Source organism: Hypanus sabinus, chromosome 2, assembly GCF_030144855.1.
Source record: "Hypanus sabinus isolate sHypSab1 chromosome 2, sHypSab1.hap1, whole genome shotgun sequence".
Classification (NCBI taxonomy): domain Eukaryota; kingdom Metazoa; phylum Chordata; class Chondrichthyes; order Myliobatiformes; family Dasyatidae; genus Hypanus; species Hypanus sabinus.
In genome coordinates this window covers 186,088,694-186,110,869 of record NC_082707.1, presented here as the reverse complement: position 1 = coordinate 186,110,869, position 22,176 = coordinate 186,088,694, and the positions used below count along the sequence as shown (strand labels likewise).

The 22,176-nt window shown below is 41.4% G+C and overlaps 1 protein-coding gene across 9 annotated transcripts in view; it reads right to left on the bottom strand.

The window, feature by feature from the left end:
• LOC132389065 (centrosomal protein of 128 kDa) overlaps positions 1 to 11,421 on the bottom strand; it is a 611,990-nt gene extending 600,569 nt beyond the window's left edge. For 8 of the 9 annotated variants that reach the window (XM_059961481.1, XM_059961513.1, XM_059961503.1 and 5 more), the window contains exons 1-3: positions 11,286 to 11,421; positions 4,297 to 4,460; positions 2,514 to 2,600 (exon numbers count right to left, since the gene is read on the bottom strand). In XM_059961481.1, the coding sequence (XP_059817464.1) occupies positions 2,514 to 2,600; positions 4,297 to 4,446 (237 nt within the window). In that variant the 5' untranslated portion in view covers positions 4,447 to 4,460; positions 11,286 to 11,421. Of the gene's footprint in view, positions 1 to 2,513; positions 2,601 to 4,296; positions 4,464 to 11,285 lie in introns of all 9 variants that reach the window. The other variant, XM_059961488.1, reaches the window with a different exon arrangement.
• Between the last annotated feature and the right edge of the window lie 10,755 nt (positions 11,422 to 22,176).

Genomic DNA, 22,176 nt, shown 5'->3' with positions numbered 1-22,176 from the left:
GCCAATGCTCTACCCATGCTAATAACCTCCTGTAATTCCATGGGATCTTATCTTGTTAAGCAGCCTCATGTGCAGCACCTTGTCAAAGGTCTTCTGAAAATCCAAGTACACCACATCTACTACATCTCCTTTGTCTACCCTGCTTGTAATTTCCTCCAAAAATTGCAGTAGGTTAATCAGGCAGGATTTTCCTTTCAGGAAACCTGAAAGTTAGGCTTTGGCCTAACTTGTCACGTGCCTCCAGGTACTCTGTAATCTCATCCCTAACAATCAATTCCAACAACTTCCCAAACACTTATATCAGGCTAACAGGTCTATAGTTTCCTTTCTGCTGCCTCCCACCCTTCTTAAATAGCAGAGTAACATTTGCAATTTTTCAGTCATCCGGTACAATGCCAGAATCTATCGATTCTTGAAAGATCATCGTTAATGCCTCCACAATCTCTCCAGCTACTTCCCTCAGAACCCGAGGGTGCATTCCATCAGGTCCAGATTTATCCACCCTCAAACCATTAAGCTTCCTGAACACCTGCTCAGTCATAATTTTCACTGCATATGCTTCACTTCCCTGACACTCTTGAGTTTCCAGTATGCTACAGATATCTTCCACTGTGAAGACTGATGCAAAATACGTATTCAGTTCCTCTGCCACCTTATGCCTGATCATATCATTCTTGCGCTTGTTAGCATGTGGCACAGGCAGCAATCCTGAGATTATTGCCCAGAAGGTCCTGCTTTACAGCTCGGACTATGATGGCCATTGATGCAAACAATGCATTTCACTGCATGCTTCAATATACGTGACAAATAAAGCTAATCTTTAATTGCTCTTTAATCTTTTATTCATTGAATATTGGTGTGAAGCTGATACAGAGAAAGCAACGTGGTGGGGGGGGTTGGGTAAAGGAGAGGACAAGACAAAGTCAAAATACTTTCTGGCACAGAGAAGCAATTCAGCAGATCCTGTTGTAATCATAATGGAATCATGCAGCGTACAATCAGTCCATGTGGTCCATCATATCCATGTGGCTCAATGAAAGAGTGTTTAACTCACTGTTACATCCCGTTTTCAAAAAAGGTTTTGTAAAAAATGTAAAATAAACCATTTCTAAAAATTAATAGGAGGAAAATAGAAAATAAATCAAAGCCTACAAATAATCATGATGTAATTCCTCAGTACTCTGTACCCTCAGTACTGCTTAACAGTGTTCAAAATGCACTCAATACAGAACTACCATAATGAATTGCAATAAAAGGCAAAGAAGAAAAGTACTGCTGTTTCTGTTGTGTTGAAAGAAGTAACCGTTGATTGTGCTCCACAGGTGGTTTACAGTGTGTGACCAATACACAGATCAATCTTCACCTTAGTCTTATGATAACCAAAATCAGTTATAGGACAGCTACAGATGGAATAAGGATTACGAGCCACTTTACTCTCTTTGGAGTCCTTGTTTAAAAAAAAAATCAAAGGAACTCTTTGTCAAAACAATAGCTTATTTTTTCTACCATTCTTCTCATTAAGCAGTACATGTTTTGATATTGCACTTCTAGAAGTAAACATCAAAACAAAAAAAAAGACATTTGAGTTTGAGGAGTCCATGCTTTTTAAGTACCTAATGATGCAAAAATTCACAAAAGAAACTTTATTTTGAGCCTCTTCTGTTATAAATACTGAAGACATGACCAACAGGGAACATTGATAGTCAACCTCTCTACAACCTGCTGACTTTTCAAACAGCTTCAGAATCTGACTATGATTTTCCTGAAGTGAATTTTATTGGAATGAAATTGTTGTGGTTTGCATTAATAAATTTCCAAATACATTAATATCACTTGTTGTACAACATATTTTGTTAATAAAGGCAACCTTGTCAGAATGTTTACCCTCCGTTATGCAGTATTTCACTAATCTCCGTAATTGATTAATGATGGATGTATATTTGATATATTTAAAGTGGAGGTTGAGGGTTCTGGATTAGTAAGGGCGTCAAAGGTTAAGGGGAGAAGGCAGGAGAATGGGATTGAGAGGATAATAAATCAGCCATGATTGAGCAGACTTGATGGATGAATGGCCTAATTCTGCTTCCATGTTTTATGGTCTTATGGTCTAATACAGACGAATAGTCATTTTGTATTTGGCTCATTACTTAAAACTTCAATTCTATTGGAAACTACTAAACCGGTTTCTTTGATAATGAGGAAATATGTCATCATCAAGGCCCTGGGAATCTTTGACTGTTTAGCAACATATAAATCAACAGTTTTTGGCTATTAATTTTTATATTAATACTAATTTATAATTCTATTGATTTAGAGTGGACAGTTAGTGTGTTTTTCCTAGGACAGCAACAACTAACACCAGAGGACATCTAGGCAAAGCAAATTAAAACTTCTTCCTCGCAGAAAAGGTTAGATTGTTCACTCGATCTTTCAGCTGGGTGAATGCATACTGCTGACCTGTAGAAGGGCAAGATAAAGAACACTTGGATGGTTCATCTTTTACTGGTACATACCTGTGCTACGGCCTCCATTTGTTCATTGGTATAGCCCCTGTACTGTCCCAGCAAACGATCCACAGCCTTCAGGTCTCGACTGGTGTCCTGAAATTAATTCAAGCATTAAGAGAACTTCTCAAAAAATAATGCTATGACCATCACTGGCTCTAATTTTTTTTTAAAGTGGACAAACCAATTTAATTAAACCAAAAAGCAACAACTATCAATATTTTTAAACAGAAGAGATTCTGCAGATACTGGAAATCTAGTGGAACACGTGCGAAATGCTGGAGGAACTCAGCAGGCCAGGCAGTATCTATAGACAGGAATAAACAGATTGACGGGGTTTTGACTTGAAACATTGATTGGTTATTCCTTTCCAAAGATTCTGCCTGACCCACTGAGTTCTTCCAGCGTTTTGTAGGTGTCCTTATTTATCTGTAACATTGGAGAAACCCCAAGCAGAAAGCTCTTCAATGTATCTAAAGGGAAAAAAAAGTCCTGACAATTACAATTGCTGCCTCTAAATTATTAAGAAATATCTTTATGAGACTTTAACATCATTGAAAAGCTCTTAAATGAAAAGGCAGTGAAAAGAGAAATTAGTTAATGATCAACTGATATCAGTTCTCAAATGTCCCCCAAATTCTCAGCAACACCCACAAAAATAACACCACGAATCTCACCACACCAAACTCTCTCAAGTTTCCTAGATCATCAAGATACCAGCTTCACTCTTCAGACAATCTGTAACATGCTCTAACATTTAACATCTATTCATAATTGGGGCATGGGGAGAAATCAGTATTATTCCCAAACATGGGGGTGGGGAGAAGGTAACAGCTTCATACTTCAGTGGGCCTGCAAAACACTACAACATCTAACATCTTCACCATGATGAGGATAGGGGATGATCAGTGTTACTCCCCACCGTAGGGGTGGGGAGGGATTTATAAAAGTTTGGAAACAACTGATTTTCCAAAATAACACTAAATCCTTCCTGCCCCTGCTTCTAATATCTACAAATATATATTTAACGTTTTGTATTTGGAGAGGACCTCAAAGGCTTTGTTGCAGTCACAGTCACCATATCAGACAAGTACTTATGCACATGATAAAAACCTTCTTTTTGACACTGATGTTTGCTGTAAGAGTGCAACACTAAAGCTTCTCATAACCAATTTTGTCAAATAACTGTCTTAATTGGTTGTGAACACAAGAGTTTCTGCAGATGCTTAAAATAACGAGCACACAAATGCCAGAGGAACTCAACAGGTTAGAGATATTGTATTTGCACATTCATTGTTTGTCAGTCTTTATTTGTGGGTGGTTTTTCCATTGATTCTTTTTTATTTCTTTGGTCTATCTACTCTGAATGTCTATAAGAAAATGTATCTCAGGGCATCACTCTAGAGTAGTGGTTAGCACAACACAACTACAGCTCAGGGTGTCAGAGCTTGTAGTTCAATCCCAAATGTCCTCTTAAGAAGTTTGTACATCCTTCCCCTGAGCACATGGGGTTCCTCCACGTTTCAAAGATGTACTGGTCAGCAAGTTAATTAGGCATTGTAAATTTTTCTGTGATTAGGCTAGGGTTAAATAGGTGGGTTGCTGGATAGTGCAGCTCGTAGGACCAAAGGGCCTGTTCCACACTATATCTCTAAATAAATAAAATATGGTGACACATACATACTTTGATATTAAATTTACTTTGAATAGGTGCTACCTAACCTGCTGATATGCATTCCTCCTGCATTCTGTGTGTGCCAGTCGGTTGTACTTGTTTAATAGAATTCAGTACCTGTAAAGTGTTTGCTAACGTGTCAATCTTTTCAGTGACTCGAGCAGCATGGTGCAACCTGCTCCTTCCCCTTGCTGTCGCATTCAGTGAACGTCGCCTCCTGGAGAGATTATGCAGTGGTGTGTCTGAGTCACTCGACGAGTCTGCCATAGGTACTGTGCAGCCTTCTTAAACAAAAAGCCAAAACTTAGAAAAGATGAGTAAACCAAAATGTCAACTTTATAACATGGCTGTTTGTAACGCAAAAGTAGCTCTCAGGCTCAGAAGATGATGGTTGGGAAGAAAAGGAAAAAGGATTAAAAATCTGGCATTAGTGAACAGTTTTTCAATTTGACCTCAGAGCTTCTTTCCTACTGCTATCAGACATCTGAACCAGTTCTTTCATGCCCCCTCCCCAGTGGTGTTGGTACACTCTCAAACTGTTAGTTCAACCTGTTCTGTTATCGCCAGTGCTCATTTCTTTTTGCCCTACTTGATCTTGCACAAATATACAGCAATAAATACAGTAAGTGCAAAAACTATTCTACATCAGTATAGTTTTGGTAGTACCTGTATTTAATGCCCTATTTATTATTTACCTGTACATAGAACTTCACACCAGCAAGGAAATTCATTGCTCCCTGGTATATATACCAATAAACTAATCTGAACATAAATCAAAGTCATATTAAGTTATATCAAAGTACATATATATTACCTTGAGATTCATTTTCTTGCAGGCATTTACTGGAAAATAAAGAAATACTATAGAACTATACATAAATGAAGACTGACAAAGTGCAAAGGAAGATGAATTATCCAAATTAAAGTATAAATAAATAATACCAAGAACATGAATTGTAAAGAGTTCTTCAAAGCAAGTCTATAGGCCCTAGAATCAGTTCAGATCTGAAGTAAGTGAATCAGAATCAGAATTAATATCATCAATATATGTCATGAAATTTGTTAACATAGCAGCAATTGTACAATGCAATACATGATAAATTAAGGGGCAAAAATAAAATAGATAAATGACAAGTGTGTGTGTGTGTATGTGTATATATATAAATATATATATATAGTGGGTATGTGCAACTCTGTGTGTGTATATAAATGTGTGTGTGTTAAATAGCTAAAAAGTGCAAAAACAAAAATAATTTTTAAAAATGTGAGGAAGTATTGATGGCTTCAATGTCCATTTAGAAATCGGATGGCAGAGGGGAAGAAGCTATTCTTGAATCACTGAGTGTGTGCCTTCAAGCTTCTGTACCTCCTTCCTGATGGTAACAATGAGAAGAGGGCATGTTCTGGGTGAAGCTATCCATAGTAGTTCAGGTATCTAATGGTTGTAGGCTGGTAACTGTTCCTGAACCTGGTGGTGTGGGACCCAAGATTCCTATACCTCCCTCAAGATGGTAGCAGCGAGAAGGCGGCATGGCCATGATGGTGGAGGTCCTCTCCTCTGACAGCACTGCATGTAAATGTGCTCAATAATGGATTATGTGACTGTTGGACTGTGGGTGAATTATTGCCCATTGTCTCTCATCAGCTTTCATTGTATTAGTCTAACCAGATTTATTATCAAAGTGTATATATGTCATCACATGCTACCCTGAGATTTATTTTCTTGCGGGCATCTACAGGAAACTACATAAATACAATAGAACTTAAGAAAAAATATGTATAAACAGAGACTAACAAATCTGCAGATTGCTGAGGCTAACACAGCCAGCAGAAAATTGGACTCAGGCGCAGTGACATAATTCTGAAGTGCAGGTGACTATCAGCTGCAAACACAACATTCCATGTAACAGCACTTGGCAACTGTAGTCCAAAGTTCAACTACGCAAGATTTTACAACAAAACAAATTAATAGGGTTAAGAAGGTATATGGTGCATTGGCCTTCGTTACTCGTAGGACTGTTCAAGAGCCATGAGTTAACGTTGCAGCTCTATAAAACTCTGGTTGGAATATTGTGCTCAGTTCTGGTCACCTCATTACAGGAGAGATGTGTAAGCTTTAGACAGGGTGCAGAGGAGATTTACCAGTATGCTGCCTGGAATAGAGAATATATCTTATGAGGATAGGTTGAGCAAGCTGCAGCTTTTCCTTTGAAGTGAAGGAGGATGAGAAGTATCTTGATAGAAGTGTACAAGATGATAAGAGAAATAGATCAAGTTGACAGCCAGAGACTTCTTCCCAGGACAGAAATGGCTAATCAAGGGGGCATAATTTTATGATGATTGAAGGAAAGTATGAGGGGGGTAATGTCAGAGGCAAGTTCTTTACGGAGAAATGGGAGATTACATGGAGAACTCAGCCAGGGATGGTGGTAGACAGGCAGGTACATTAGGAGCATTTAGATAAGCACTTGAATGATAGAAAAATGGTTACGTAAGAGGAAAGGGTTAGATTTATCTTAGAGTAGGTTAAAGTTCAGCACACATTATGGGTCAAAGGACCTGTACTGTGCTTTAGTGTTCTATCTTCTGTGGTCTCTGAAGGAACTCAACAGATCAAGCAGCATCTGGTTTGTTATAGTTCTAGCCTTTTAGTTTCTAATCATTCTGTTTCAAGTAGCTCCTCGGACGGTCACCAAAAATAACAGAAACTTACCACTCAGACTCCCTCTCATCATTTTTGAATAGGGTGAAGCCTTGTCTAGTGTATTAGAAAATCATTCTGACCCCTATCTTTCAAAAAACTGGCAGTAACTATTCAAGTTTTACTGATCATATCCTAAACTTACTGGCTAGAAATCAGAGGATAGCCTATAGCAAACACAGTCTCATTTAGAAACTTGGACAGACTACAAGGGTTTGGTGGCTCTGGGACCATATTCACTGGAGTTTAGAAAAGAGAGGCGATTTCATTGAAACATCAAATATTGAGAACGAACTAGATAAATTGGACATAGAGAGGATGGTTCCAATATGGGGGAGTCTAGGACCAGAGGACACAGCCTCTGAATACAAGGATGTCCCTTTAGAACAGAGATGAAGAGGAATTTCTTTAACCTGAGGATAGTGAATCAATGGGTTTGTTACACAGACGACTGTAGTGGCCAATTATATATTTAAAGCAGAGGTTGACAGATTCTTGATTAGAAAAGGGGTTAAAGGTTACAGGGAGAAGGCAGGAGAATGGGGTTGAGAGGAATAATAAAGCAGCCATGCTGGAACAGCAGAGCATACTTTTATGGGCCAAAAGGCTTAATTCTGCTCCCATGCCTTAAGGTCTGTGGTCATACAGATTCCTTTCATTAATCGTGTACGGCTCTTAGTTATTGGCAGAGAAAACAAAATCTACCACACTATAATAACAGTGAACATACATGAAGCCATAACTAAAAAGCAAAAAAATGCAGATACTGTAAATTTCAAATAACAGAGGAACTTGTAAAAAAAAATCACAATCACAAGGGACAGAGTATTAAATAAAACTAGACCATTATAGTCAGTAAATGCCCATAGGCCTATGGTGTTGAATAATGGACTCACTTTCAAGAACTCTTCCTCTCATATTTTCCACATTTATTCCTTATTTATTTTTTTATTATTATTTCTTTCTGTATTTGCACAGTTTGTTGTCTTTTGCACACTAGTTGAATGCCCAAGTTGGTGTAATCTTTCATTGCTTCTATTATGGCTATTATTCTATTATGATTAGGTATACCTGCAAGAAAACAAATCTGTGTTGTATATGGTGACACGTACTTCAATAATAAACTTACTTCGAACTTTGATGTTGTGCCAATCTTTAAATCTACTCTAAATTCAATCTGAGTTCTCCCACCCATATAGCCCAGCATTTTTCTTTCATCCATGGAACAGTTTAGCTCATGGTGGAGTGGTAGAGCAAACACAATGGGCCGAATGGCCTACTTCTGCTCCTTTGTCTTGTGATCCATGTGCCGAAGAGTCTCTTAAATGTTTCTAATGTATCTGTCTCTATCACCACCGCTGACAGCGCATTTCACGCACCCATCACTGTGTAGAAAAAAATTACCTTACTTCACACTTTGAATGGTTTGTATCAAAGTTTCTATCAAAATGGCCGAATCAAAGTATGAAGTGATTTACTTTGGAAGGTTGAATTTGAAGGTAGAATGTGATGCACCATCAATAACTCACTCTGAGGCGTAAGGCAAGATATCGGCTTTTATTGACTGGAAGAAGGAACAAACAGTGAGTGACCACCATACGACATCCTGGAGACTGAGAGGCCGGGCTCAGGCCTTGATCGCCTTTATACAGGGGTCTGTGGGAGGAGCCACAGGAGCAGTCAGCAGGGGGCGTGTCCAGACAGGTATATGTAGTTCACCACAGAATGTAAGGTAAATGGCAGAATTCTTAGTAGTGTGGAGAAACAGGGATCTTGGGGTCCACATCCATAGATCCCTCAAAGTTGCTACGCAGCTTGACAGAGTGTTTAGAAGGCATACAGTGTGTTAGCCTTCATTAGTCAGGTGATTGAGTTCAAGAGCCACAAAGTTGCAGCTCCCTTGGTTAGATCACATTTGAAATATTGTGTTCAGTTCTGGTTGCTTCATTATAGGAAGGATGTAGAAACTTTGGAGAGGATGTGGAGGAGATTTATCTGGATGCTGCCTAGATTGGAGAGCATGTCTTATGAGTAGATGTTATGCAACCTCTTTGAAGAGAAGAAGAATGAAGTGGCTTAATAGAGGTGTACAAGATGATTTGTGGCTTGTATTGAATGGAAAGACAGAGTTTGGCACACTTTGATTCAAACCATTCAACCAGATTTTCAATCTCCTTCGATTTGTGAAATCGAAGGAGATTGAAAATCTGGTTGAATGGTGTCGCAATAATAACCACTTAATATCAACAAAACCAAAGAGTTGATTATTAGCAACAGGAGGAAAAAGCCAGAGATCCCCTAATCCTCATTAGGGGATTGGAAGTGGAGAGGGTCAGTAACTTTAAATTCCTTGGTGTCAACATAGTAGAGGAGCTGCCCTCAGACCAGCACATAAGTGTCAAAAATAAGGCACAACTCTACTACAAGACCATAAGATATAGGAGCAGAATTAGACCATTTAGTACAAAAGGAATGAGTTGCACTTGAATCAGTTGGGGACCAATATTCTTGTGAACAGGTTTACTAGAGCTGTTAAGAGCGATTTGAACTAATATGCCGGAGGGATGGAAACCAATATGATACAGCTGAGGATGAGCCCGCAGGCTTACTCATAGATGATGGATGTAACATAAATGCAAGGAAGGATAAGTCAATGATTGGGTACAAATGCAGACAGATCCATGCTAGAATCTTTCCTATAATACCATGGGTTTGTAGCTTGTTAGCAGCCTCACGTGAGGCACCTTATCAAAGATCTTCCGAAAATTCAAGTACACAACAACTTGTCTATCCTGCTTGTTATTTCTTCAAAGAAATCCAATAGATTTGTCAGCCAAGATTTTCTCCTGACGAAACCATGCTGACTGTGACCTATTTTATCATGTGTCTCCAAGTACCACGAGGCCTCATCCTTAATAATCAACCCCAACATCTTCCGAACTACTGAGGTCAGATTAATTAGCCTAAAGTTTCCTTTCTGGCACCCCTCTCCCTTTTTGAAGAGTGGGGTGGCATTTGCAATTTTCCAGTCTTCCAGAACCATTCCAGAATCTAGTGATTCTTCAAAGATCATTACTAATATCTTCACAATCTCTTCAGCCACCTCTTTCTGAACTCTGGGGTTTAGTCCACCTGGTTTAGGTGACTTATCCACCTTCAGACCTACTTATCCACCTACTTTCCTAGAAGTTTGAGTAGATTCGGCATGTCACCAAAGACTTTTAGCGACTTCTTTTGGAGCATATCTTAACTGTATCACAGCCTGGGTTGGAAACAATGCCCAGGAATGGAAAAGGTTACAGACAGTGGTGGACACAGTCCAGACCATCACAGGTAAAGCCTTCCCCATCACTGAGTACATTTACAAGGAGCAACTCCACAAGAAAGCAGCATGCATCAAGGACCCCCATCACCTTGGGCATGCCTTCTTTTCATAACTACCATCAGAAAGACGGTACGGAAACCTTAAGTCCTATGCTACCAAGTTCAGGAACAGTTATTACCCTACAAACATCAGGCTCCTAAACCAGTGTGAATAACTTTACTCACCACAACTCTGAACTGACACTACAACCTACAGACTCAGTGTTGTATCTATTTTCACAGTCTGCCTTTTACCATGGTACTTGTCAGTCTTTTTTATGTATTTTTGTAAAATCCTATTGTATTTCTTTTTCTCCTGTAAATGCCTACAAGAAAATGAATTTCAGTGATATAAATCCTCAGCCAACAACAGAAAAGAGGAAACAATCAGTAGATAAGGCAGCACCAATACAAGGTGAAACAAACTAAATACCCATGTCAACAACCCCTCATCATGAAAGACAATCAGCCAGAAATATCATCCATGTCCCCTTCCCATCATCCAGGTCTGATGCTCAATAGGTCTGTGAGGAACAGGTACCACTTATCTCCATATCAATAAGTGAGCCTCTACCCCATTCCATCCGCAGCGTCTGCCCCATCCTCTACCCCCGGATTCCTACCCAAACACATCCCTGTCCCATCTCCGGACCAGTACAATCCCAAAGTCTGCAGCACTGTATCCTCCCACCCAGGTGATACCCAGTGTTCTAGCCTCCTGTACCCCATCCCCCTCACCTCCAAATCCCCATTACTCTCTCCCCAACCCTCACTACTACTCCCAGTCCATTTTCCCACACACGCTCATCCCTTGTACCCGTCCTTCTGTCCCCAGACAACCTTAGTTCCCCACTCTCCATCTGTCCACAACCCCTGACCCCTCTCAACTCCGTCCCCCACCACCTCTGTTAATACACACCCCCTTTCCCCAAGCCCTATTCCTATCCCCCGTTCCACCCTGGGCCCGACTCATTTCCGATCATTATTATCACTACGTCCTTTATAATAACATAACACTGGGAGGGATTTAAAATTCTGATACCTTGTGTTCGCCGTCGAGTTCCATACCGGCTATAGCCGCCAAAGCTGCCAAACCCCGACCATCCCAGGCCACCAGTCCCGCTCCAGCCGTCGCTCGGCGTCTATAGCAACTTGAAATGTCCGCCCTCGCCCAGCCGCAACCGAGGACCCCCAGTTCGCAGGGTCGACTGGGAAATGTAGTCCGATCGACTCCTCCGTAAGTAGCAGAACAAAACATTTTAACTATAGTTCCCAGAAGGCCTCGCAGCCAAGCTAACAGACCGGTAGAGGTGTCCTATTCTAATGCCTGCAGGAAAATTGCGCCAAACGTCCCGCCTCTGACCAGTGACAGGTTGGGCGCCAGTGAGTGGGACAGGGCGCTAACTGTGCTCAGGGCACAGAAGTCATCACCCTCCCTGACATCTGTATCCGTTTGCCGTAAGACCTTCAACTCACTTGCATTGTCTGTTTCAATGTTAAACAAACTAAAATGTACAGTTATAAAGTTTAAAAATTCTGTAGATGCCGGAAATCAGGAGTAACGCACTAAACCCTTAGGGACTCAGCAAGTCAGGCAGCACCTATGGAGAGACTCGAGTCTGATGAAGAATCTCGGCCGAAACGTAGACTTTTATTCAGTTCCATAGATGCTACGTGATCTGCAGCTTTTTGTATGTGTTACTCTGGATTTCCAGCATCTTTTATCTATGGAGGGAAATAGTTGACATTTTGGACCCAGATCCTTCATCAGGATTGGAAAGGAAGAGGGAAGAAACCAAATTATTTATCACCCCTTACCCTTTTATTCCGGCCTTTGCCTTCTTTCTTCCTGTGTTACAAGGACAATATTCCTAACCTTTCTAATTTAATATAGCCTAAGTCCTCTTTGCCTCTCTGTATCCTTCCCCAGAAATCCACAAGAACCCTCTGCCAGGGCAATGCAGGCCGATCCCAGCAATGGAGAGCTGCTGCTCTTGGCATCTACTGGATGTGTTGGCAAGCTGTCAATCTGGTCATACTCTGTTCTCCCCCCACCTTCCATGGGGCAGAAGATGCAAACGTTTGAGAACACATACAAGCAGGATCATGGAAGGCTTCTGTCCTGCTGTTATAAGACTTAAACTGAACTTTTATCATACAGCATTAGGAAAGTGGACCAACATCATGCACAATCAGGAAAGCTCACCGACACCTCTGCTTTCTGAGGAGTCTGAAGAGAGCTGGACAATGCTAATCTCTACTCACGTTCTTCTACAGATGTCTTAATGTGCTGCATCGCTGCTTGCTATGGAAACTGCACTGTGATGGACTGGAAGGCTCTACAGCAGGTAGTCAAAACCACCCAAACCGTCACCAGCATATACATACAGTATATACAGACAGGTGCCAGAAAAGGGTCAGTAACATAATGAAGGATCCCACCCCCACCCTGCTCATGGACTGTTTGTCTGACTCCCAACAGGGAGGAGGCTATGTGGCATCCAAGCCAGGACCAGCAGACTCAAAAGCAATTATTTTCCCCAAGCAGTAAAGCTAATTAACACCTCCACCCACTACTCACCCCTCCACACCCCTCATCACCACTTCTTTATCATTAGTCATCTTATAAGGTCAGAGTCATCTTATGTACAGGCACTCCTGTGCCTAGCATCACTCTGTGGACATGCAATCAGTCTATGCATAGAAGCTGTCTTACATACTCACATTTATTGTGTTTTTGTGCTACATCGGATCCAGAGTAACAATTATTTCATTCTCCTCTACACTCGTGCATTGGAAATGACACTAAGCAATCTTGAATCTTGTGTATGACAAACATAAACCTTTAATCTCTCATTCTACCTCATCATAATCGTTACACTTTAGGTGTCCATCTGCACAGCACTTTCTCTGTAATCTAACAGTATATTTTTCATTGTCTTGCCTTCATTTTACCTTTACCTCGAAGGAATGTTGTACTGAATTGATCTGGGTGGATGGCATACAAACAGAGCTTTTTGCTGAACCTCAGTACGTGTGACAATAAGAAGCCAATTTTTTGTTACAGAACATAATCAATGCCCAAGTTTCTATATTTAGAAGCTGAAAACAAGGAAAAGCATTTACCTGCCCATTACACCATTACCAATTAAGGATGCCTGTTATGGTCAAACTGGCAACCAATTTTGCTACATTACCTCACATGCTACATTTCCAAGGTTCTTCAATGACAATTAACTATCTTGAGACATTGTGAGATCCTTAACTTCAAAGTAAGTTTATTATTAAAGTGCGTATATGCTGCACTGTCTGGTATGGAGGGGCTACTGCACAGGATCAGAAAAAGCTGCAGAAATTTGTAAACTCAGCCAAGGCCATCATGTACATTAGCCTCCCCAGGACGCATTCAAAAGGTAATGCCTCAAAAAAGGCGGTAGCCATCATTAAGGACCCCCATCACTCAGGACATGCCCTTGTCTCATTGCTACCTTCAAGGAGGAGGTACAGGAGCCTGAAGACAAACACTCAACATTTCAGGAACAGCGTCTTCCCTCTGCCATCAGATTCTGAATGGACAATGAACCCATGAACACATCTTCAGTATATTCCCTCTCTTTCTGCACTACTTATTTAATTCATGTTTTACATATACTTACTGTAATTTATAAATTTTATTACTATGTGTTGCAATGTACTACTGCCACAAAGCAACACATTTCATAACATATGCCGGTGATATTAAAACTGATTCTGATATATTACCATTAACTACCTTGAAATTCATTTTCTTGGAGGCATTTGCAGTAAAATAAAGGAATACAATTGAATTAATGGAAAAAACTATACTCAGTCAAAGACTGACAACCAATCAATGTGCAAAAGACAAATTATGCAAATATAAAAAATGAATAATACTGAGAACATGAGTTGTAAAGTCCTTGAAAGTCAGTCTATAGGTTGTAGAATCCGTTCAGAGTTGTGGTGAGTAAAGTTATCCATGCCCGTTCAATAATAGGATACAAAATGTTCCTGACCCTGGTGCTTTGAATTGAATTGACTTTATTTCTTACAACCTTCACATACTTGAGGAGTAAAAATCTTTACGTTATGTCTCCGTCTAAAAGTGCAATGCGCAATTTATAGTAGTAGGCAGCCATCAATCCCAGGGGGTGATGGGTTTGCACCTCTGGTGGCCTGTGTCCACTCCAGGGTGCAAGCCTGGGTGGTAAGATTTGAGGAACCAGCTGTTGCCCATGCATCAGGTTCCCCCTCTCCACGTCACTGATGTAGTCTAAGGGAAGGGCAAGTGCCAATACAGCTTGGCACCAGGGTCACCGCAGAGGTTGCCAGAGTGAAGTGGTAAACATCAAACTGCCTTAGGGACCTCACTTCCAGATTTCTTCCACAGAGTTTACCCCAGAAGCCTTTCCCATGGGAGGGTATGGCCACAAAGCAGCAGAGGTTTAAAATCAGAGTTTTCCTTCTCCAAGGCAGGCTGCCATCTAAGGCTGACGAGCCCCACCTGCCAAAGCAACTGGTTTTGAGGCCCCAGTGGTCCACCTTACCCCTTCTCTTGTTAGTAGAAACCATTCTGCTGGGCTTAGTAGCTAAGCCACATGTGAAGGCCAGGAGCTGGACTTGGTTGTCAGAAGCTGTTAGAGTGGCATGCCATTTGGAGTACTTTATAGGCAGTAGGAGCTTATTCCCACTACCACCCCCAGCTATGACGACCTTAGTAATTCATAACAAATAGTAGTAGTAAATAGTATGTACAACAGGACAGTCAATACAGAATAGAAATACAATTGTATCAGCATGAATTAATCAGTCTGATGGCCTGTTGGAAGAAGCTCTCTCGGAGCCTGCTGGTCCTGGCTTTCATGCTGCGGTACTGTTTCCTGGATGGTAGCAGACGGAGCAGTTTGCGGTTGGGGTGACTCAGGTCCCCAATGATCCTTCGGGACATTTTTATACACCTGTCTTTGTAAATGTCCCGAATAGTGGGAAGTTCACATCAACAGGTACGCTAGGCTGTCCTTACCACTCTATGCAGAGTCCTATGATTGAGGGAAGTACAGTTCCAATACTAGGCATTGATGCGGTCAGTCAGGATGCTCTCAATTGTGCCCCTGTAGAAAGTCCAGGATCCAGCTACACAAGACAGGGGTGAAGGCTGAGGTCTCTGAGCTCCTTGTCGAGCCTGGAAGGAATTATGGTGTTAAGTGCTGAACTGTGGTCCAAGATCAGCATTCTCACAAAGTTATCCTTCTTCTCCAGATATGTGTGTAGAACTGTGGTTATTGTGTCATCTGTCGATCAGTTGTTTCAGTAGGCAAATTGTAGGGGGTCCATTGTGGGTGGTAGCAAGCTGCAGATGTAGTCCTTGACCAGCCTCTCAAAGCATTTGCTTTTTATTGAGGTGAGTGCGACAGGACGCCAGTCGTTCAGATATGTTACCTTGGTCTTTTTAGGTACAGGAACGAGAGTGGATGTTTTGAAGCAAGGGAGGCACTCTATAATGGGAGAGGGAGTGATTTAAAATATCTGTAAACACACCTGCCAATTGTGCCATGCACATCCGGAGTATCTGCCCTGGGATGCCATCCGGTCCTGCAGCCTTGTGACTGTACGCTTGTCGGAAACACCTGCGTACTTCAGCCTCGGAGATGACCAAGATGCAGGTTGCTTTGGTGGCTCTCAGATTTAGCTCATCTGTGATAGTGGCAGCGATGTTGGCAGCACCACTGCGCTTAGCTTTGAAAAGTGCGATGGCAGACCTTGCCATGAGCTGCGTATGTTGTTGGTGAGGAGTTGTATATGGATCTTGTCCCTGTATTGTTGTTCCACTGCCTTGGTTACTGGCAACATAAGCTCGGTCTGGTGCAGTTAGTGCTGCTCGCATGGAACTGTTGATCCAGGGCTTCTGGTTTGGGGCCTAAGGCTCCTGTACTTCGTGCCCAAAGCGAGAAGAGAGCATGAGTTGGATCGTGGGGTCCTTGATGATGGATGCTGCTTTCTTGTAGCAGGGCTTATGCAAATAGGAACCTTGCCTTGAATTTTATAAGATCCAAATTCACTAAAAGACAAAATAGTCAAGGGTCTGTACATCCACTGATGTACTCTACATTATATAATTCTGTATCAGCTAATGCAAGGAGTAACCCAACTAGTAACAGAGTGATGTGAACAAACAAAACTGGATCCTTTTTACATTCAGTTAAAAACTTAGAATTTGGGAGGAAAACACCAAAAGGTCTTAGTGATAATGGCCATGCAAACTGAAAATTTCTCATCAAAACTGACCTGGTTCACAAGTGACCATCCCAACCAATATGTGACAAAATTGTCATTCAACCATACATGTATACCCATGAACACAGCCAAACAAAACAGCATTATTCCAGGGCCAAGGTGCAAAACACAGTACCAACAGTCACACACAGCACAAAGCACACATAGCACATACAAGATAGACAGCACATGTAAGATATCAGTAACATACAGCCCCGAAAAAAGAAGTCCAGACCGTGAGCTTGTCTTCTGCCGAGCAAATACTGTGGGGCACAGCACTGACTCCAGCCTGGACACTGTGCTACACCACCCCTGGTGGAGTCCACCAGCTTCGATGCCTCTCTCTTGGTGGCCGTAAACAGGCAACAGAGCAGCTTGAGGCATAAACCTCGCTACGACCAAGGCCACACTGCTCCCCACCCGCCTCACACCCCGCCATTCGCCAATAAATCACTGAAATGAACTTGCAGCATTCCACATTAATAATGTCCAAAAGGCTCCTCCAATCACAAGAAAAGCAACTAAGATGGTCGCTCACTATTAGACTGCATGCTTCCTTCACGCACCGACTCCTCCAAAGCCTCTCTGATGCAAGCAGAAAAATAATGTTTCAAAAGGACAGTAGCACCCTTTGTTCACCCCACAGAAGCCGCTGTAATTGAACACACTACTTGATGCACCATCAATAACTCTCTGAGATGTGAGTCAAGGTAGGCTTTTATTGGCTGGAAGAAAGCACCATCAGCAGCAAGACAACATCCTGGAGACTGAGGGAGGAGCAGTGCCTCCAATCGCCTTTATACTGGGGTCTGTGGGAGGAGCCACAGGAGCAGTCAACGGGGGGGGGTGGGGGGGGGGCTTGTCCAGACAGGTATATGTAGTTCACCACACTACTGTCTTACCAGAAGTCGAGCCACTGGTATGCCTTCTTTGTGATTGCACTGATGTGCTGGGTCCAGATAGATCCTCTGAGATGTGAACATTTGGGTGTAAGGCTGATCCTCTGAAAGGTTTGCATTCAGGAATTTTAACTTATTGTTTAGTGAGTACAAGGGTAGGGAAGTTATGCTTCAGCATGTCTCAGGGTATTTAGAGACACATGATAAAATAGGCTGTAGTCAACATGGTTTCCTCAAGGGAAAATCTTGCTTGACAAATCTATTGGAATTTTTTAAAGAAATAACAAGCAGGATAGACAAAGGAGTATCAGTTGATGTTTGTACAAAAAGCCTTTGACAAGATGCTACAAATGAGGCTGCTTAACAAGCTATCAGCCCATGGTATTACAGGAAAGATTCTAGCACGGATAAAGCAGTGGCTGATTGGCAGGAGGCAAAAAGTGGGAATAAAGGGAGACTTTTCTGCTTGGCTGCTGGTGACTAGTGGTGTTCCACGGGCTTCTGTGTTAGGACCAATTGTTTTTACATTATATGTCAATGATTTGGATGATGGAATAGCTTTGTTGCATGGTTGCATCGTTTGCAGACATTGTGGCTGTGCATAAAGTGAATTCACAAAGTCTTTTTCCCAGAGGAAGAGATTCAGAAAAGTAGAGGGCAAAGGCTTAATGGGAGAGGGGAAATATTTGAAAGGGACAATTTCTTCACACAGAGGGTTGTGGGCTGATGGAACAAGTTGACAGTGGAAGTAGTTGAGGCCGGTATTATTACAATATTTAAAATGCATTTGGATATTTGGAAATGCATTTCCTATATAGATAGGAAAGGTTTAGAACAATTATGGCCTAATGGAATAGATTAAATAGACATCTAGATTGGCATGGGCAAGTTGTGCCAAAGTACCTGTTTCTGCGCTGCATTGCTCCATTTCTCTCTGACCTGTGGAGTTCCTCCAAATGACTATTTGTTGCCTGGGAATATGTGGGTCAGGAATGGTGGAGGGGAATAGGTGTGGTAGGATAGTGATGGTGGAATAGAGGGTTGGACAGTAGCTTAGCATAGCAGCTTTACAACACCAGCAGTCACTAGTCAGGGTTCAATTCCTGCCACTGTCTGTAAGAACTTTGTATGTTCTCTCCATGACACATGTGTTGCCCCTGGGTTCCCCAGTTCCTTCCTACGTTCCAATGATGTACAGTTAAGGTTAGATAGTTGCAGGCATGCTATAAGATATAAGAGCAGAATTAGGCCATTTGACCCATCCAGTCTGCTCCACCATTTCATCATGGCTGATCCATTTTCCCTCTCAGCCCCAATCTCCTGCCTTCTCCCCATATCCCTGACCAATCAAGAATCTATCAACCTCTGCTTTAAATATACTTAAAGACTAGGCCTTCACAGCTGGAAAGAAATTCTTCATCATCTCCATTCTAAAAGGATGCCCCACTATTCTGAGGCTGTGTCCTCTGGTCTTAATCTCTCCCACCACAGGAAACATCCTCTCCACATCCACTCTATCAAGGCCTTTCACCATTCTATAGGTTTCAATTAGATCTCCCCTCATTCTTCTGAATTTTAGTGAATACAGGCCATGAAACACGCTTCATAAGACAAATCATTCCATCCTGGAATCATTTTCATGAATCTCCTTTGAACCCTCTCCAGTTTCAGCACATCCTTTCTAAGATAAAGGGTACCAAACTGCTCACAATACTCCAAGTAAGGCCTCACCTTTTGAAATGAATGCTAGCATTGCATTTGCCTGCCTCACTACAGACTCAATCTTAATCTTAAGGTTATCCTGCACAAGGGCTCCAAGTCCCTTTGTGCCTCAGTTTTTTGTATTTTCTCTCCATTTAGAAAATAGTTAATCCTTTCAATTCTTCTACCAAAGTGCACAACCTTACACTTCCTGACACTGTATTCAATCTGCCATTTCTTTGCCCATTCTCCTAATCTGTCAAAGTCCTTCTGTAACCCCTCTATTTCCTTAAAACTACCTGTCCCTCCACCTATCTTCATATCATCCACAAACTTTGCAACGAAGTTATCATTCCATCATCCAAATCATTGACATATAACTTAAAAAGAATCAGAACCCACACTGACCTCTTTGGAACACCACTAGTCACCTGTAGTCAACCAGGAAAGGCTCCCTTTATTCCCACTCTTTGCCTCCTGTCAATCAGCTACTGCTTTATCCATGCTAGAATCTTGGGCTCATAGCTTGTTAAGCAGCCTCCTGTGTGGCACCTTGTCAAAGGCCTTTTAAAAATCCAACTACAGAATATTACTCGATTCTCCTTTGTCTACCCTGCTTGTTATTTCTTCAAAGAATTCCAACAGATTTGTCAGACGAGATTTTCCCTTGAAGAAACCATGCTGATTACAGTCTATTTTATCATGTGCCCCCAAGTACTCTGAGATGTCATCCTTAATCATCAATTCCAACATCTTCCCAATCACAGAGATTAGACTAATTGGCCTCTATTTTCCTTTCTTCTGCCTCTCTCCCTTCTCGAAGAGTGGAATGACATTTGCAATTTTTCAATTCTCCAGAACCATTCCAGAATCTAGTGATTCTTGAAAGATCATTCTTAATGCTTCCATGATCTCTTCAGCCGCCTCTGCCACCTATGTTGGTGCCAGACACATAGTGACACTTGCAGGCTTTCCCCCAGTACAATTCTCAGACTGTGTTGGTTGTTGACACAAAGCAACGTTTTTCACTGTATGCTTTGATACTTCGTTGTATATGACAAACAAAGCTAATCTCAATCAGTACAGGCTGACTCAACCTATACTGATTGTGATTCACCATATTTGGAAACCCTGTTGGAAAATGCATGGTGCACGTATAGAATCTCTAATAAGTGTGTTGGATTTGGTTTCAGAGTCATAGTGTCATAGAGTTGTACAGTTTGGAAAAAGCCCTTCAGCCCACCCACTTTCATGCCAACCATGATGTATATTCAAGTTAATTCCTTTTCCCAGTACTTGGCCAATATCCCTCTAAACCCTTGTCATCCATGTATCTGTCCACATACTTCTTACGTGTATATAATGTACCTGCCTCAATCATTTCCTCTGACAGCTGCTACCATATACAATATCTACCACCCACTGAGTAAGATAGTTGTCCCTTGGGTTCTTATTAAACCTTTCACTGCTAACCTTAAAACCAGCAAAGAAGACAATTGCAGATATGGACAGATCAGAATCAAAGTCAGGTTTATTATTACGTAAAATTTGTTCTTTTGTGATAGCAGTACAGTACAAGACATAAAAGCTACTATAAGTTACAAAAATAAATGAAAAAGCACAAAAGAGGAATAGTGTATTCATGGGCCATTCAGAAATCTGATGGCAGAGGTTAGGAAGTTGATCCTAAAACACTGAGTGTGTGTCTTAAGGCTCCAGTGCCTCCTCCCTGATGTTAGTAATGTGAAGAGAGTATGCCACCTTCTTCAGCTATGTAAATTGTTAGTTAGAAAGAAATTAGGATAGCAGCAATTATGAGCAAAAAGTGGAAGACAATCCACAAGACTCAATCACATTTACTTTCCCCAAGCCGTGAGGCTCATCAACACCTTCCCTTATCAACCCACCTCACCACCACTACTGTATTTCCTGTCTGAGTCACCTTATGTACAGATACACCTGTACCCAGTGTCACTTTATGTACACACAATCAGTCTATATATGTAACATGGGACTACAAAGATTTTGCTTTCTGAATACTTTTGGGTATATCTATGAATTTTGGGCTGCTGATTATGAAAATCTCCAGGAAATTTTGAAATTGCCAGAATTTGCTATTTCAATTCATAATTCAATTCAGAATCAGAATCAGAATCAGGTTTATTATCATCGCCATGTGTCATGAAATTTGTTAGCCTAGCAGCAACAGTCAACGCAATACATAATGTAGAAGAAGAAAAAAAAATAATAAATAATCTATATATTTTAGTATATGTATCTTGAATAGATTAAAAATCATGCAAAAACAGCAATAAAATACATTAAAAAAGTGAGATTGTTTTCACAGGTTCAATGTCCATTTAGGAATCGGATGGCAGAGGGGAAAAAGCTGTTCATGAATTACTGAGTGAGTGCCTTCAAGCATCTGTACCTCCTACCTGATGGTGAGAAAAGGGCATGCCCTGGGTGCTGGAGGTCCTTAATAATGGACACTGCCTTTTCTGAGACATGGCTCCTTGAAGATGTCCTGAGTACTTTGTAGGCTTGTACCCAAAATGCAGCTAACTAAATTTACAACCTTCTGCAGCTTCTTTTGGTCCTGTGCAGTAGACCCCCATACCAGACGGTGATGCAACATGTCAGAATGCTCTCCACGGTACATTTATAGAAGCTTTTGAGTGTATTTGTTGACATACAGAATCTGTTCAAACTCCTAATGAAGTATAGTCACTGTCTTGCCTTCTTTATAACTGCATCAATATGTTGGGACCAGGTTAGATAGAGATCTTGACACTCAGGAACTTGAAACTGCTTACCCTCTCCACTTCTGACCCCTCTACGAGGATTAGTATGAGTTCCTTCATCTTATCCATAATGAAGTCCACAATCAGCTCTTTCACCCACAGTGTAAGCCGAAATGTTTCTATCTTAGCATGCTTAGGCAGGGTGGATACTGCATGGCAGGGCAGGTTTTAGAAGGGCTATAAAAGCATCAAGCACACACCGTTCTATGCATTGCATTTACATGTATATTGGTTTGCA